General features: G+C 33.1%; 1 protein-coding gene across 3 annotated transcripts; it reads left to right on the top strand.

Annotated features, from left to right (window-relative positions):
• Nucleotides 1-7,209: 7,209 nt before the first annotated feature.
• LOC129904633 (uncharacterized) lies at nucleotides 7,210-19,532 on the top strand. Of its 3 annotated transcripts, none has more exons than XM_055980209.1 (4): nucleotides 7,210-7,447; nucleotides 8,681-8,892; nucleotides 9,266-9,443; nucleotides 19,322-19,532. In XM_055980209.1, exons 1-4 carry the CDS (start codon nucleotides 7,414-7,416, stop codon nucleotides 19,345-19,347), a joined length of 450 nt encoding a protein of 149 aa, XP_055836184.1. In that variant the 5' UTR covers nucleotides 7,210-7,413; the 3' UTR covers nucleotides 19,348-19,532. The 3 variants fall into 3 exon arrangements, with proteins under 3 accessions (XP_055836184.1, XP_055836185.1, XP_055836183.1); XM_055980210.1 differs by lacking the exon at nucleotides 19,322-19,532 and adding an exon at nucleotides 17,731-17,960; XM_055980208.1 differs by lacking the exon at nucleotides 19,322-19,532 and adding an exon at nucleotides 9,572-9,998.
• Nucleotides 19,533-19,774: the final 242 nt, after the last annotated feature.

Genomic DNA, 19,774 nt, shown 5'->3' with positions numbered 1-19,774 from the left:
TTATTTTTCTATCTTTTTAATTATTATTTTTTGCTATTATTATTATTAATATTACTTTTGCTACTATTACTATTGTTATTACTAATTATTATTGCTATTTCTATTATTATTATTATTATTATTATTATTATAATCATTATTATTAATATATAAATTAAATATATTTAAATCTATTTTACAATATCTAAAAATGATAATTTTATGAAACAATAAGAATTCATTTAGAATTCTTCTGCCTACGGATTTCTATTTTTAATTTGATTAAAAATATATTTTAATTTTTTTTAATGTATTTTCAAATTCGAATACTTTGAATCTTTCAATTCAAATTTTTTATTACAATATTTATTAACTTTGTCTTTAAAATTGTCAAGTGGCTTTTCAATAGCTTGCCACTTGACTTAACCCTATTATAAACTATTCTCCTATATTATATATTTATAGATTATCATCATCATTATTATTAATATATAAATTAAATGTATTTAAATTTATTTTACAATATATAAAAATAATAAGTTTATGAAACAATAAGAATTCATTTAGAAATATTCTGCCTACGAATTTCTATTTTTAATTTGATAAAAAATATATATTTTTATAATATTTTAAAAATAGCCAAGTGTTGAGCAGGACCTTAGGGGTTATTGGAAATTTTACTTAGTCTGGTAATTTTACAAAGTCAAATCTATTTTATGTAAACCATGAATGAATCGTTTAAAACCCAACCGGGAACATCCCTAGGCGATATCATCAGCCATACAGGACTTACCAACGGAATTACAAGGTTTTAACCCAATTAATCCATCACTAACCATGTCGGGAACACCCCTTTTAGGGCTTACCAACGCCATGGTTTAAGCTTAGTTTACTATAAAATTATTTTAACTTTAACCTTACCAAAACCGTAACCCATTAAAGAAAAGCTCTTATTTTAGAGTCTTTGCCATTTTATATTCTAACAATCTTCTTAAGTTATTATTTAACACTTAAATACTTAGCCCACCATGGGTCTAAGTTAAGCAAAATATAATAAAGAAGAAAGAAATAAGTACCTGGAGGACCACCAGTAGCCTGGGGTTGTTACAGCAAACTTCAAACTTTTATTTATTTCACAACTATTACACACTAAGTAGTACTATAGGTAGAGAGAAGGTAGAGAGTATTAAGAGTAGAGAGAGAAAGGGGTTCTAAAAACTTAGGAACAAAATGAATGCAGAATGCATTCATTTATAATTGAAAAAGTGCACAGTAAAATGTGCAAAAGTCAAAAAGTACACAGTTCTAAATAGTAAAAATCTACAGTTACCATCCAATTTTCAACGATTGAATAGTGAAATAACTGTTGACACAGTGAAATCTACTGTTTATGCCATCATTCTGTCTGCCGGTCGCTTTCTTGTGCAGTCCGTTTAAATTTTCTTTTTATTTTTGAACTGCATAATCTCTTCTTCAGCCTTCTTAATAATATCTGGAATGTCACTGGAAGCTGTACTGTGTAGACTTTGAGCATCATTAAAAAAATTCTCCTCTCCAGAATTTTCTGGCATGGAATCATCATCATCTGTTCCAAATTGTTGCTGAATATCTCTTTTTACTTGTTCCATGTAGGCCGTAACAAGTTCTTCTTGGGACAATAATCCTCCCTTTTTAATCTGCAATTTTTTAGTCATTTTGGCAAAATGACTTTCTTCTTCTGGAATCTTGATTTTATCAAATCTGCCATATTTAATGATGGTTTCACCAATATCATTTAACAAATCTTGTCCATAAAGCTTCCCATTTTGGTCTTTCTGAACTAATTTTGACCAGAATTTAGTATGAAATAATCTACAAATACATGGCATACCATCTGAATCTGTAGTGACTTCAATAGTCCATTTAAAAATCCAAGGGATAGAAAATTCCATAAAGAAGTTCATCAATGGAGTCCCTATGAAAAGTCTGTCATCTTTTTCTAATTCAGAAATTTTTGGGGTAGCTTCTAACCATAAGGTAAATTGGTCCAAAAAGAATGAAGGTAATACTGAATTAGTAGGGCCGAAATAGGACCACCACTTCACAAACCAGGTAGGAATTACAGTGGCTTTGAAAATTTGAGGACAAATCTTTATGAACCACGAGTGTTTGTGGTCATCATTCTCATAATACAGAGTTTTGGTAAAAGCATCAACATAGTCCCAATAATTAAAATTGACACTAGTTTTAACAATAGGATGAGTGTACTGAGAATCTTTTAAAGTACTTAATCCCCATTATTCTGGTAAATTAATTTTTTTTATAATAATTTTAGAATATGTAAAATATGATTTATTGGGTCCTCCTGTATTATTGTGAGTAATTTCCACAGACCCTGTAGTAGTTAAAATCATTTCATAATGTAATCTTGTTTTGTAAGTTTGCATAGGAAATAATGCATTGCTTAAATAGCGTTTCATCACGACCCATGGATTGGTCTTCCATTGAAAATCTTTTGGATCAACATGTAAAATCAATTCCTTTTTAGGATTGGTGCAAAAAATCTCTTTATCATTTTTTCCAATAATTGAGGCAAAAGAATCTTCATTTGTAGGATCCTCAACTGAGGTGGGTTGACTGGTAACATTGTTACCCCCAGTAGTTCCAGCATTGCTGGCATTGATAAAATTTAAGTAATTTTGATAATCTTTAAAGGAGGGTCGAATACCGGCATTGCCGACTGTAGAAGACGACGATCCTGGAGTAGAAATTCCTCCAATTAATCTGCTCGAGCCTGGAATCTGGCCCAAAGACTGAAATCTATTTTGGTTTTAGACACCTCGGGCTCTTCCTCGATTTGAGGACCCGGACCAGTTAGGGTGCATCCTGTTCATAAAAATATCTAATTCAAATATTCTCTTGTAAGAAAATCAGGCAAACTATTTTCAATACCCTTTTTATATTCAATGTCAAAATCAAAAGGGGCTAATAATGCTTGTCATCTAGCAAACATCTGTTTTGAAACATTATGCTTACAATCTTTATTAAACATAAATTTAGCAGCCTGACAGTCTGTTTTAATAATAAATTTCTGATTATATAGATCAGTCTGAAATTTTAATACACATTTAACAATAGCTAAAATTTCTTTTGCCACAGTAGCATAATTCTTTTGACTAGTATTCCATTTACCAGAATAAAATTGAATAATAAAATCTTTTTTATCAATAGGAGAATGCTGCGTTAAAATACCACCATAACCAATATCTGAAGCATCTGTTTCAACTGTTTTTGTTCAATTTGGATTTGCTAAAGTCAAGCAGGGTAATTCTCTAACTTTTAATTTAATATTTTTAACAGCAGTAGTATGTAAATCACTCCAAGCTTTAGGCTCCTTTTTTAATCTATCATAAAGAATAGCAGTATCTGTAACCAAATTTTTAACAAAAGGAGAAATATAATTTAAACTTCCTAAAAATCTCTGTAATTGGGTTTTATCAGTTAAGATATCAGGAAATTTGGAAGCAAATTCAATACTTCTATTGATTGGACTAATCTTACCTTTTTCAATATTATGTCCTAAAAATCTAACATTTGTTTGGAAAATAAACATTTTTGGTTGAGAAATTACCAACCCATTCTGAATAACAATTTTTTGGAATAATTCTAAATGTCTAAAATGTGAATCAATATTTTTAGAAAATACTAGAATATCATCAATGTAGACAATAATAAAATTAGTATAAGGAATAAAAATATTATTCATAATTTTTTGAAATTCCGAAGGAGCATTCTTTAATCCAAAAGGCATAACATTCCATTCAAATTGACCCATAGGAACATTAAAAGCAGTCTTATATTTGTCAGACTCAGAAATCTGTATTTGCCAGTAACCTGATTTTAAATCAAACTTGGAAAAAATTATAGCATCATGTAATCTGTCTAATAAGTCCTTTTTATTAGGAATGGGATATCTAATCCATTTTAAAACTTTGTTAAGGGGTTTATAATTAATAACTAGTCTGGGAACACCTCTTTCTTGTTCAGCATGTTTATTAACATAAAAAGCAGTACATGACCATGCAGAACTAGAATGTCTTATCAAATTCTTTTTTAACAAATTATCAATTTCTGTTTTACAAAGTTCTAAATAATCAGAATTCATTTGACAAGGTCTAGCCTTTGTTAAGATATTTAATTCATCAAAAGAATCTTCATAAGGTAAAGTAACAACATGTTTTTTTCTATTCCAAAAAGTACTAGGATGTTCACCACATATTTGTGAAATAAATTGGGCTTTTAACAAGGATATTTTTTCCTGAGTCTTACATTTATTAGCATAATGACCATATCTACCACACTTATGGCATTTAATATTTTTCTTATAATCTTTCTTTCCCATTTTGCGCTTATATATTTTCCTATATTTTTTAGGAAGCTCTTTTAAATCAGCTTTAGATAAATCACGACGCTTAACTTTGCGAGATTTTTTGTAGAAAGGGAAAAGACTATTCTTCTAAAGAGAAGTTTTACAAAAAATCTCGCAAAGTTAAGCGTCGTGATTTATCTAAAGCTGATTTAAAAGAGCTTCCTAAAAAATATAGGAAAATGTATAAGCGCAAAATGGGAAAGAAAGATTATAAGAAAAATATTAAATGCCATAAGTGTGGTAGATATGGTCATTATGCTAATAAATGTAAGACTCAGGAAAAAATATCCTTGTTAAAAGCCCAATTTATTTCACAAATATGTGGTGAACATCCTAGTACTTTTTGGAATAGAAAAAAACATGTTGTTACTTTACCTTATGAAGATTCTTTTGATGAATTAAATATCTTAACAAAGGCTAGACCTTGTCAAATGAATTCTGATTATTTAGAACTTTGTAAAACAGAAATTGATAATTTGTTAAAAAAGAATTTGATAAGACATTCTAGTTCTGCATGGTCATGTACTGCTTTTTATGTTAATAAACATGTTGAACAAGAAAGAGGTGTTCCCAGACTAGTTATTAATTATAAACCCCTTAACAAAGTTTTAAAATGGATTAGATATCCCATTCCTAATAAAAAGGACTTATTAGACAGATTACATGATGCTATAATTTTTTCCAAGTTTGATTTAAAATCAGGTTACTGGCAAATACAGATTTCTGAGTCTGACAAATATAAGACTGCTTTTAATGTTCCTATGGGTCAATTTGAATGGAATGTTATGCCTTTTGGATTAAAGAATGCTCCTTCGGAATTTCAAAAAATTATGAATAATATTTTTATTCCTTATACTAATTTTATTATTGTCTACATTGATGATATTCTAGTATTTTCTAAAAATATTGATTCACATTTTAGACATTTAGAATTATTCCAAAAAATTGTTATTCAGAATGGGTTGGTAATTTCTCAACCAAAAATGTTTATTTTCCAAACAAATGTTAGATTTTTAGGACATAATATTGAAAAAGGTAAGATTAGTCCAATCAATAGAAGTATTGAATTTGCTTCCAAATTTCCTGATATCTTAACTGATAAAACCCAATTACAGAGATTTTTAGGAAGTTTAAATTATATTTCTCCTTTTGTTAAAAATTTGGTTACAGATACTGCTATTCTTTATGATAGATTAAAAAAGGAGCCTAAAGCTTGGAGTGATTTACATACTACTGCTGTTAAAAATATTAAATTAAAAGTTAGAGAATTACCCTGCTTGACTTTAGCAAATCCAAATTGAACAAAAACAGTTGAAACAGATGCTTCAGATATTGGTTATGGTGGTATTTTAACGCAGCATTCTCCTATTGATAAAAAAGATTTTATTATTCAATTTTATTCTGGTAAATGGAATACTAGTCAAAAGAATTATGCTACTGTGGCAAAAGAAATTTTAGCTATTGTTAAATGTGTATTAAAATTTCAGACTGATCTATATAATCAGAAATTTATTATTAAAACAGACTGTCAGGCTGCTAAATTTATGTTTAATAAAGATTGTAAGCATAATGTTTCAAAACAGATGTTTGCTAGATGACAAGCATTATTAGCCCCTTTTGATTTTGACATTGAATATAAAAAGGGTATTGAAAATAGTTTGCCTGATTTTCTTACAAGAGAATATTTGAATTAGATATTTTTATGAACAGGATGCACCCTAACTGGTCCGGGTCCTCAAATCGAGGAAGAGCCCGAGGTGTCTAAAACCAAAATAGATTTCAGTCTTTGGGCCAGATTCCAGGCTCGAGCAGATTAATTGGAGGAATTTCTACTCCAGGATCGTCGTCTTCTACAGTCGGCAATGCCGGTATTCGACCCTCCTTTGAAGATTATCAAAATTACTTAAATTTTATCAATGCCAGCAATGCTGGAACTACTGGGGGTAACAATGTTACCAGTCAACCCACCTCAGTTGAGGATCCTACAAATGAAGATTCTTTTGCCTCAATTATTGGAAAAAATGATAAAGAGATTTTTTGCACCAATCCTAAAAAGGAATTGATTTTACATGTTGATCCAAAAGATTTTCAATGGAAGACCAATCCATGGGTCGTGATGAAACGCTATTTAAGCAATGCATTATTTCCTATGCAAACTTACAAAACAAGATTAAATTATGAAATGATTTTAACTACTACAGGGTCTGTGGAAATTACTCACAATAATACAGGAGGACCCAATAAATCATATTTTACATATTCTAAAATTATTATAAAAAAATTAATTTTACCAGAATAATGGGGATTAAGTACTTTAAAAGATTCTCAGTACACTCATCCTATTGTTAAAACTAGTGTCAATTTTAATTATTGGGACTATGTTGATGCTTTTACCAAAACTCTGTATTATGAGAATGATGACCACAAACACTCGTGGTTCATAAAGATTTGTCCTCAAATTTTCAAAGCCACTGTAATTCCTACCTGGTTTGTGAAGTGGTGGTCCTATTTCGGCCCTACATATATAAAAATAATAAGTTTATGAAACAATAAGAATTCATTTAGAAATATTCTGCCTACGAATTTCTATTTTTAATTTGATAAAAAAAAAATATTTTTATAATTTTTTAATGTATTTTCAAAGTCAAATACTTTGAATCTTTCAATTCAAAAATTTTATTACAATATTTATTAATTTTATCTTAAAATTGCCAAATAAGTTTTTGCCATTTGGCTTAACCACATTATCTATCTATCTATATCTATATCTATATCTATATCTATATCTATATATATATATATATATATATGGAGGTCCGCCGCAAATACACGTGTGGAACTTTGGTAGACATCCGTGGTCAGCAATAGGGATTTGTAAACCATCCAGATGTCGGTGATAAACTTATCTCTATTTTTTTGTACATAAAGAAAGTTATCTCAGCTTTGCGACCACACGATTCCGATACTTTGTGAATCTACTGGGTATTCAATTTCTCTCCTCTCCCCGATAAAGCTCAATTCCAACCATGGCAGAAAACCCTAATTGTACTGTTTATGTCGGTATGTCCTCTTTTTCTTCTTTTTTGAAATTTTCCCTATATGTACTCTATTTTTTTATGAATGTTTTCTTCATACATCAGATCTAATATCGCACCTTTGTTAATTAATTTTCTTTTAATAATCAAGGAAGCAATAATCTTAGAGATGTTAGCTGTTAAGTGTGCCTTTTCTGGTATGTTTTCCGATTTGTTTGATGATATGATTAACTTCTGGATTTTGGGTTACAAGTTTTTGATTCTTTCGGGTTGTAAACTTTGAAGATTTGGCTAAAAGTTTTGGTTGTACCTTTGTATTTTTCTTTTCTTAGTTTTGGTAATTGAGGGGTGATTATATATCCTATTTCAGATTGATTGTTTTTACAATGGAATTTCAGCTATGCGTGGAATATTCTCTAATGACATACACACATTTATTTTTAAGGTGGTAGGCTTTTCAATGAATTGCTAGCTGACGTTTACTTTTGCAAGACTTGAAAAACTCAGCTCCAAATCTTCAAAATAAAGAAAAAGGAAAATAATAAAAGAAAAAAAAAAAAGAAAAACCGAGAAGTTGCTTTTGCAAAACATCCATTAAAAAAAGGATTTTGCTAGAACTGTTTTTCCCCTTTCTAAACACAGTGTTGCAGAAGCTGAAAGGAACTCTGCTTTACCTTTTTGGTTCCGTCATGCTGTTAGAATACAATTACTCCCTTTTTTTCTTAATTTATGTGACACACTTCTTTTTTGACACATTCCTATATTTAGTAACAATTTAATTTTAAAATATCCATTTTACCTTTAATAAGATATATTTATAGTCACACAAATATATATGACTCATACAAATATAACTTATTTGAGACCCCAGTTTCAAAAGTCTTTCATTAAGAAAGGAATGAGATGATTTATAACATCTCATAAATTGGGACGAAGGGAGTCACTTTCACTGTCCACCAAAAGGGTGAGACTTGGACCTCTAGACTACTTCGTAATGGGAACCAATATATTACTCGGGATGAATTGCACATAAATTTGGTCAATCAGCCTTTGTCAGGATAGCTGCCTTTGTTGAGGTCTCTGAGAAGGAAAGTGAGGCCATTTTCTTTTCCTATTGCTTGCTTGAATTATCTCTATAAGAGTGCGCTTAGCATATAGTGCTTTTTTGATTGACAGGATATGCAATTTGTGTTTTGCTGTTAATGAGTTGTATGATGTATCACCTTCTAAGATGTGTTTGAATTTCTTTTTTTGATAGGAAATTTGGATGAGAGAGTATGCGATCGTGTACTATATGACATTCTAATTCAAGCAGGCCGTGTCGTTGACTTGTACATTCCTCGTGACAAGGAAACTGATAAGCCTAAAGGTTTTGCCTTCGCAAAATATGAGACGGAAGAGATTGCGGACTATGCTGTGAAGCTTTTCTCTGGTTTAGTGACACTCTACAATAGAACATTAAGATTTGCAGTAAGTCCTTGTTATCCGTCCCTTAACTGGCTAAAATGGTCGGATTTGGTGATATGGTCATTTAGTGATTTTTTGTGTTCCAAGTATTATTAGCTTCTGTAGTGCTTGCAAACCTAAGGTATGGGTTTACCTCCTCTATGTTCTCCGACAGAACCAGCCTCTGTGTAGACGTTTGATAGTCTTGACATTCTGTAGAGATTGTCAGTGTGTGTATTGATTTTGGCTCATGAATTGAGAGATACGGCAGACATATATTATTTCAGTCAACTGTGCGGGCTGGCAGTTGAACCTTATATTGTTGAGGAGGCAAAGTCTACAGAAGCATTTTTGATTAGTTCATAATGTTTATTGATGGATTAATTTTTCTAAACAGATATCTGGGCATGACAAGCTCTCTAATAACTCACCAATTGCAACAGCAACGGTCTTAAATATTCCCTCTAGACCAAGGCCTCATCCTACACCTTATAATGACAAGGAAATTTCACCAAATTCTGCAAGGTTATCAACTTCACACTGGTTTTCAGAGCACCAAACTAGTTACACCCAAGGTGATGCATGCTTTTTTAGTGAAGTCATTATCCAATGCTCTCAGTCCCTTTTTTTTCTTTTTAAACTTTATGATTGTCCGTTTCTTTGAGTTTTGACTTACATGTTTATAATTGTTTTCTCTATTCAGTTCCAGTTTCTCCTGGTGTTTCAGTAAACCAGTCTAATGGTTATAAATCACCTTACAATGGATATAGATCACATTATGATGGCAACAATTATGATTACGATCAAAGAGTAATTGGGGCAGCTTTGGATAGTATAACACGCTCTAGGTTGGGCCGATATGATGCCTGTAACCCAACAAGTTACCCTTCTTATTGATTTTTGATTTGCTCTGGTATCGAGAAAAGCTAACACATGTCTTCTGCTAAGTTATGTAGGTGTATTGGTACTTCGGGGAGTTTGTGAAAGGTGCTTTAGATTTAGTTTTATGTCTCTTAGTTGTTCATTGTTGTGGTAGTTTGTCTCTGGGTATGTTTCGGATCCCTGTACTCTTGAACTATATGTTATTGTTCTTTGATCCATCTCTATAATATCTATTTTAGTAGCCTGAATTGCATCCTTGCATTTGATTGTCTGAAAAAGGTGCAAATATTTGTATCTTGCTTCCTCTATCCTTGCTCTTTGCTTCTTCAATTACCTACTCAGAGGCACACCCAACCCAGGCCCCACCCCTTCTCTTTCCCCACAAGGATCTGTAGCGATGGACATATTTATATATTTCTTAATTGCGATATGTGCATTGCTTGTTAAGTCTTGGAGATTAATGTTGCTTGTTATTGGTGTGTGATATGGCATTGTGAGCGTTGGCATGGCCATATATTGGTATTGAAATAGATGTTCATAAGAGCATTTCCTTTCAACAGCAGCATTGAAGATTTATCTCCCGAGTTTAGGATTTCAAATAGCCCATTAACGTATGTGATCTCTGTGTCTTTTCCCCCTCTAATTTTCTGTAGTTCTTGAAATTACAATCAGGTGTTCATTGAATTGCTTTTTCTCTTGATATTAATGAATATTGTAAACCCTGGACAATGAGATGGTATGCCTGGATGGGTGTTTTACTTATAATTTGTGTAGAACTCTATTGCTATGCAAAGTATTTGGATGACTTGCATGTATGACATATTCTAATGTGTTGATTATGTCTTTTTCAACTATTTGGAAGCTTCTATTATCTTTTTTCCCAGCATCATGAGTGTGAACGACTATGGACATTATGAGTTTGGACAACTGGTGGTCTAACATTGGAGACACTAATTAATGGATCTTATCTTTCATGACCATAGTGTTTCGGGTCAACTTGCACGCGCCTTGGTTGATTTCAGGGGTACTTGCTACTACTCACCAACATAAGTATTGGGTATCTGTCCGCTAAGCCTTGAATAGATGGGAAGAACTCAACTAATATGTTTTTCTCGACTGGAATTTGAATTTGATATCTCACCCCCATTTCATTGACCATTGGACCACACCTTATTTTCATACTATGTTAAGAAGATGGTTCTTGCCTAAATCAAGTCCAAAAGTTAGCTCAAGTGGATAACTTCAGATGTGATGAAAATGGATATTGACTTGTTGCAATCCCAAAATGTTGCTCGTGGGACATTTAATATCCTTTTGTGCGCTAGAACTAGATACGTGGATTGTGGACAAAATAGAACGTGCCCCAACATTCGATAAACTCAAAATAAGATGGGTCTTGCCTTGATATCATTTTAAGAAGATGAATATTCGGCTAAACCCCAAAGCTAGATAATGATATGAGAATTACTCAAGGCTAAACCCCAAAGCTAGATAATGATATGAGAATTACTCAAGGCCAGTGATGCTATAACAACCTATTACCTCAACTAATGCATGACTCTCTAACAGGGTAATGGATCCTCATTTGTCTTGTTAGGGCTTATCTTGATAAATTAAAGATTATTTCTAACTTGGTTGACCATCTATCACAGTTCCCCCCTTTTACCAACTATGAGACCGACTATGTGAGCTTATTTATGTGTTTGTATAAACTTGTACTAGGCATGGGTTGAAGAGGTTGTACGAAAAGAATATGAGCATTCAACTCTATTCGTTCTTATCTATAGATAAGGTAAGAGAGAACTTATAGCTTCGCGCATTAAGAGGATTCGAACCCCCGATATTGCTAAAAATACTTCAGTTTTAAAGATCGACTCTTTCAATTGCTCAGACATCCATCCCCTTCGCGTGAAGCGAGGTTTCCAAAGTCATTTGTGGTTTATTTATATATAGCTTATCCTTTCTTACTGTGATCCGAAAATAATAACCATATCCAAGCCAAATAAATAGCCCACTTGTTTCTCGAGAAGAGATGGGAAATGTGCTCAATATCATTTGATTGAATAGTTGACCCAACCTCTTGTTGTTTGAAGAAACCCTCCATTTCAATTGGTATTTTTTCACGTAGAGAAGACATGAAACCTTAAGGTAATAGATGAGATTTGTCAGCTTATTTTATAAACTACTTTGGATGCCGCATTTATACAGAGTGTGGACACCTATATAACTCAAAGCTCTTCTAGATGTATATTCTAATTTGGGATGCACATGTGGACCTTAATGTGGACCTATAAGCTTGAGAGTGTTGAGAGTGTGCTTGCTATAGGTTGATTCTTAACATGTGAAAGAATCTCACGGTCCAACACAATTTCGAACTTCTCAATTTATATGATGTGTTCTTTTTAGTTTGTTTGTCATTAAAAGAATAATAGAATAATACCTTTTATATTTGTAAATACTTTAACTTTCAACTTTCTATTTTACCCTAAGTTGATTTGCAACCACACAAATATCTATGGTTTGTTTTAGTCTTTTAGACCACAAGTTTCCAAAAGTCTTTTATTTCTTAAACTTCGTGAAAGTGTATCACACAAATTGAGTTAAAGAGGGTACAATTTGTGAAGCAATCTAATACATTTCAAGTCCATTATATTATTCAACCAAGGATAGCCTAAGCATAGATGACATCCTTTCAAAGGGTAGACTTTGCACCACATAACTTCCTTGTAGTCCCTTTTGGTGATAAGAACTCTTGCTGACTTTACAACCCATACTCTATTATATTCGTATGGCCCTTCATATCAAATCATGGGATTCCCAATTATTCCACCAAAGTTGGACTAATACACTTAGCACCAAGCACCAATGAGATCTACTTGAAGTGTATAGCTTCCAAACTAATTGATATCTACTATGAATTTGCACAAACTTCTTCCTTATGCCATTTTCTTCATAGTAGTATCCTAAGGAATATTCTTAAGGAGATAAAATATGCCTTCACTTTCCTCCAAAATTCATTTCCAATAGCTTGTCTATACTGAAAACATGACATGTGTGCATTGGAACAAGAAGCACAATGCATTGTATTCCTTCAAGTAGGAAATGTACATTCTCTTTCTCTCATCCAATGGTATCTACTAACCCCAGCATACTGACACACATCACTTCGGTTAGTATAATAAAGACACAAGACAATGTATATAATTCGCCTCTATCTTCATGGACATTTTCACAACTCCTCCCACTTCCATGGAAATTGTCATCATAAGACTTATAAAAGGCATATGGGAAGAAGATTTATACTTCAAGTCGTCTTCATCCTCATAGTGTGTAGAGTGAGAATCCTCATAATCTTCATCATGATGAATCATTGCAAGGTTCTTCTACCCCAACATCTTTCATATAAGATCTATAAGCACCATTCATTCTCACCTCCGAAATAGCAGCTCTTTATCTCCACTCAAGATTATGGCTATTATCATAGTCTCCGTAATCTCCATCATCATCATAATCATAGATCCATTGCTACAAGCATAGTCTCCTATGTCATCGTCACAAGGATCCGAAGCTATGGATGACATACTTCCTTATAGCTCCCTGTACCTACAAGATGAGCAAACAAGTTAGTAATCAAAGTTTCTTTTACTCGTATTTGCACTCTTTTATGATTGGCTAGCACCACAAAAATGTACTCACACTCTAGCCTTTTACCACTCTATGATTCGACCAAGGTTGCTATTCAATCTGATCAATCGCTTTTCAAGAGTCACAAACCAATCTTAAGGATAAAATGGATTCTTGTTAGATGAACAACAGAGAGACTCAATAATGACTAACAGACTTGAGCCAAGAAATTAACGACGAGGTTAAAACGAGAAAAGCGCACACAAGGAATTGGTACAAAAGAAATACAAATACAAGAACTAACTAATTACCAAGTAAGGATAATTACTTGAAGTAATTAGCTAAGAAATGAAGTAACAAGAACCTAAAGAAACCTAGAAATAAAGATGAAAACGTGTTGAAGAACGAATATGTGAATATGAAAAGGTGGAGTTGCAATCGCATCTAAGGGTATGCAACCTCACAACTAGGCTTCTCTCTTCATGGGATGCGACATCACAACTTGGAGATGCGACTTAGTATTAGGGAAGTACAAAACACACTTGACACATGCGTTCGTTTTATAAAACATATCTCAGAGATGTGACTTCACAACTTACTTCGTATTTTGGCCATATTTTTCACCTCCATTGCTTGGAGATGCGATGCACTTGCAATCGCAAGTCATGATGCAATGTCACATCTAAGATCGCATTTTGGTTCGGGGTTGAAGCTTTTTATCATGAAATCTCACTTAAAATTCGTGCATCCAACTTTTGGCTGATATTTTTTGATCCTTGACTTCCTTTTGGTCCACTTCACCTTGAAATTACCTCTTTTGGACCTTGAAACACTTTTCCAAACTTTTTGATTGGGGTTTTGGGTCAAACTTGTACTTTTTCTGTCTTCTTCTTAAACAAGATATGAAGAACACCAAGAACATTCAAATTTCAAACTTCAATTTTTCTTGGAATCCCTTCAAATTTCGGATTTAGCTTCTCCTCTAGTTAGAGAACAAACCCCAATACCTTTGAAGTCCAAATCCTCACTCAATCTTCAAGACCCATTTGCTTGTTCTTCAAGTTTTTCAACCCAACAAAGATGAAATCTCCAAAAAAACTCCAAACGGCTTGAAATTTCAAATCTAGACTCAAATAACACTAGATAATATTAATCTAGTGTCAAAAACAATAAACAAGAAGGATTTGAAACAAATTTTGATTTTCAAATTTAACCCTTTTTTTTCAGTAACAAACTCAAGACTAGATTTGTAAAAACAAATATATACTCATATCTAATACCAAATGATACAATGTTTAAATGTGAAACTAAAAGAAACCTTAAACTAAGAACAAGGAAAGTAAAACATAAAGAATGACACAAGATGGATAAGAATTAAGAACATGGTTATATATGACAACCAATACCCCCAATTACAAGATTCTAAAAAGCACAAATTCTATAAAAAATCAGGACACAAGAATGGGACTAATAGGCAACAATGTCTATGTTAAAGCCAAAACCTCCTACAAGAACACCAAACAAGCACCTATATTATAGAGACACACCTTAAAGAGGAATGATCCTCAAGCAAGCAATTCCATCAATATTTCAAGCAACAATGACCTTAGCCCCTTCTAGCCCTCTCAAGAGTGTACTCAATAATCTCACATCAAAATAATCTAAGTCTAAATGAGCTATTCTCACATGTTTATAGTTTAGGCTAGCTATTACATATAAGGCCCAAAAGTGGCACTTCAAAGAATTGCAAAAACAACCCAAATCTGACTACCCATGTAGTATGAAATGAAGCTTGTGGCATCGCATCTACCACTTGCGTTCACATCCTTCTACAACAACAACAACAACAACAACATACCTAGTGAAATCTTAGTAAGTGGAGTTTGGAGAGGGTAGAGTATACGCAGACCTTATCACTACATCGAAGAGGTAGAGAGGCTCTTCCGAAAAGACCCTCGGCTCAAGTGCCGCAAATCAAGCAGGTCACATCCTTCTACGCATCTCCAAAACAGTGAACCATGAAGTTTTAGGCTGAATGCGGCTTGAGTTGTGGTTGCATATACTTGGTAGCTCACTATATAGTGAGTGTGCATAATGTGATTGACGAGTGAGCTCTATGTACTCTCATTCGGAACTATCATAAGTCTAGTTTTCCCATCCAGGTGTAAGCATTGTTATTGCTTTTTGGTTATCACATTATTATGCTATGGTTATTGTTTTTGTCTTGTAGAATTTATATTGCTCTTCGTTTTTAGCCGTTATGTTATATCTATTATTTTTCTTTCTTACTTGGGGCGGGGCTGATACACTTGAGCGGAGGGTCTTTCGGAAATAACTTCTCTATCTCCATGAGGTAGTGGTAAGGTCTGCGTATACTCTACCCTCTGTACGCTATCCTCTCCGGACCCCACTTGTGGGATTTCACTGGGTATGTTGTTGTTGTTGTGAAAGCATTGTTACTATGCTTGGTCCATCTGCTGGAATGTGTTTAGTACTTTCTTGACATGGACTTAGAGAGCAACGCAATTTTTATTTTATTCTTTCTGTTCCTTCTTTCTCTTAGGGGAGGGAAGAATTGAGGACTGGGTGGGGTGAGAAAGGGGAGGTTGTGCTTCTTCAAAAGCCAAATTTGTGTAGTCCATTTGATGTGTTCCAGTTTAACATCTTTGTTTAATTATTTGAATATGGGTCTTGTCAAGTTATCCATGCAACTTGCTAGCAACTGAAATCATGTTGAAAGGATGGATTTTATCACTATTTGAGTCTCCTTCCTTTCTTTTTGTTGTTTGTTTGTATACATATGAAAAGGCGTTGTTCCAACTATAAATGACTGAGGCAGTATTAGCAGCCTATGGTTACACCAGTGAAAAATCTTTTTGAGTTAAATTTTGATTAATTATAATGCAAAAAGCTATTCTCATCTATCCTAGCCTTGGTGGACAGAGGTGGGAGGTGACATGTATTCCGTGGAATTGGTCCAGGTGCGTGAAAGATGGCCCGGACACCACGGTCATAAAAAAAAAGGTCGTCTTGTTAGTATTTCTTAATACCTTGATTCAAGTGTCCATCTGGTCATAATTTGAAGAAATTTTGGTATCCTTGCTGCAGTGAAGAGTAATTGAGATGATGTTTGTGTTCTCATTATTCATGTCCTATATTTGTTTTGAAAGGATAGAAACAAGATGTTAGCACTCTTCTCATTGTTCATTGTTCTACTTCTTAAGAATGAATTTCCTGTTTACGCCTTTATCCTGTTTCCCATGAGCCATGATTTATAATTCCCTCTTCCAGCTTCCCCTCTTATCAGAAGTATCCAACTTCCTCTTAGCTACTTTGAGCATGCGTGTTCGTTCGATTTTTAAGAATCATAGTCATCCTATGCTAGCATTTGGAGAAAATGCAACTACTTCTCCGAGTATATGGTCCTCACAAGGACTATTTTATTCCCCTCTAATTTTATGTCCGGGGGATGTGAAGCTATTCCATGTTCGCAAATTAATCTGCTTGATCCACAATTGTCCGAGGCAGGTCTGAAGTCATGTTTACAAGGAAACATTATTTGATGTAGTGTTGTACCTTGAGATATTCAGAACGCAGCAAATTTCCCTTTTGTTCTCCTCTTGCCGTTTCAAGCTTGAGGGTAGAACAAGTGATCATCTTTTCTCAAATATCTTCCTTTCTCCATTTTTCCCTTTTGTGGTCTGTTTTCCTTTGTTTTTTTTTTCATTTTCCTCCTCCTACTTGATCTCATTTACCTTAATCATCATTTGGGCAATGTTTCATGTTATTTCATCTCTGTTGTTTCTTTCTGTGCTTGGGGGTTACACTTTTTGCTTCCCGTTGTTAGCCTTCTCTTGTCCAGTTATTCTCCATGCCCTCCAGTCTAATCTTTGTTCCCTCAGGATTTATATGAACTTTTTGGTTTGACCTTTGGTTTCGTCTTTGTATCTGTACTTGAAGCCTACTTGGAGTCTCTCCCCCTCCCCGTCCCTGAAAAAAAAGGAAGGAAACCTGATTACCAAATGGATATCAAGCTAGAAGAAATGAAGAAACAGTAAGGCCATTAAATTTGGGTGTTACTTTTCAAAGAAAATGTAAAAAGAAAGGAAACGGGGAACTTGAGGAGCGATAAAGAATGTTCAAATTTGGAATGGCAGCTCTACTTTGTAGAGCCATTTACTAAAAGGTCAATGTAACGGAACATTGCATCTCGTACAAGTGTTACTTCGTGGATACTATTACTTGCGTTTTGTTTTATGTGATATAATTTTCTTAGGTGACTATCAAAAGTATCTTTAAAACAGACCGTCTGATCTTTTTATGTGGAAGTTTCTCATCATTTCCATTTTCCTTTAGTGACATAATGTGTTGGGATTTCATTTACATGGAAGTTTACTTCTTGAGGAGAAAATATATGGAAGGACGTGGGAAGATTATTTTTTGTAGATTGTAGTAACAATTTGAACTGCGGTGGAGAAACCTTAAGAACTTGTTGCGATTTATGAGGTGATATGGTGCTTTTGCATTCAGCTTAGAAGGCCAAAGATTGTTTCAAGATATGTTGGTTGTGCCCTAATCTTTCATCAGATGTCTTAGTGCCTAGTGCCTAGTGCCTAGTGCCTAGTGCCTAGTGCCTAGTGCCTGTTGGCTCAACCTATTTAAAATAGCTTATTAGTTAAAAAAAAATAAGTTGGTATTTCAACTTATTTTTTTTGGCCTATAAGTTGTTTTCAGCTTATAACTTGTTTTAAATAAGTTAAGTTATATATATCCAATTATTTTTTTAGATTTATTTTAAGCACAAAATAATTTTAAGTTGATTAGTCAAACACTCAAAAAAATTGAAAACAAACTTATAAGTTGTTGTATAAGCCAATCCAGGCTCTTATACCCCCTCGTGCATATTATATGCTAATTTAACTCTTATATTTAATCTAAAATAAATGATTTTACACTAGTGGGCTGGCTTAGTAATAATAATAAAATATCAAACAGGCATTATTTAGCTAGGTGTTCTAATGCAAACGTCTTACTCTGATATTGGCCTTACGAAAAAAAAAACTTTGCGTGTTATTAAATTGCTCAAAGAGTACCGCATGTTTATGTAGTAGTAGTTTGTAGTGTATCATAATGTTTTTGTTCGAGGTGGAAGAAAAGGAAGTCTACTTCCCAAGGCCTAGATAAAGACTGTACACCATTTTAATCCTTCCGTTGACTGTTTAATTTCACCTAAATTGTCAAAATTGTTAAAATTTTCTCGAAAAATGTCCTCCATTAATTGTACATAGTTATGAACAAAATCTTGGTCATATCCTAATTTTATTTTTGTCAAACTATATACGTTTTGAAACATTTATTTTCTATGCTTCGTAATTTATTGCTTACATATCATGTGTTAGTGTAGTAAAAAAGAAAAGAAGGAAAAATCAGAAAACCATTTGAGATCTGAAAACTTAAAAGATTTTATTCAAGAATTCTGGACAGAAAACTAATGAAAAGACTGGAACGAAATAATAATTATAGAGTACAAGATTTTGTCCTTACAATAAAGACATTATTTCTTTTGGTGGGTGTAGTAATTTACCAAGCCCTTATCTAGTAATTGGACTTTTCTGAAGCGTGTAATTTTGGTTCTTTTCTCGAATGTCTTTTGCGATTCTCTAGACTAGGGCTTGATGAATCATTTTGTTTGTTGTAGTCATGGGCAGAGCCACCTCACGTGAAAGGTGGAATAGTGCACATGTTTTATTGAAAAATTATATGATTTGTGAAGGTAAATTGTTTAGCTATTATGAATGTGTGTTTAATTTTGCATATCGTTAATACATTTTAGAAGGATATTGATACATTTCTTTGCAAAATTCTTACTCCACTATTGGTAATAGATTTTTCTGAAATAATTAATTACTTTACAACTGTAGAGATCGACTAACCTTGATATTTGCAGGTACTAATTCTTCCTTTCGATGCTGAGTTTATAGTTGATGTCGACGATTCCAGGAGACCATGCATGTCGTTTTGCCACGTGCACTACTAAAAACAGTGTCAGAACCAATTAAGAAAAATTGAGGGACCTAATGGCTCCTACTAACCGCATAGAAACTAACTTCATCCGTTGGTTGGACTATTTATTTTTTTTTGAAAATGTTCTAATAAAAGATTGTCGTAGTCCCTCGATTTTGTTTCGAGGAATTTCGTCTGTGAAATTATTTTGATTTACGTTGGTTAATTATACACCAAAATAATAATAACTAAATTGATAAACCATGTCAGTTTACCTTTAAAAAAAACATTGTAGGAACCGACATTGTTATATCTTAAAATAATAAAATTGTTTATTAATAAAATTACTTTTTAAACAGTAATTAAATAAATAAGTTCCTTTTTTAATTAAAATTCT

Source organism: Solanum dulcamara, chromosome 9 (assembly GCF_947179165.1).
Source record: "Solanum dulcamara chromosome 9, daSolDulc1.2, whole genome shotgun sequence".
NCBI classification, from domain to species: Eukaryota; Viridiplantae; Streptophyta; class Magnoliopsida; order Solanales; family Solanaceae; genus Solanum; species Solanum dulcamara.
Note: the sequence above shows the minus strand (reverse complement) of the source record. Positions and strands in the feature narration are given on the sequence as shown.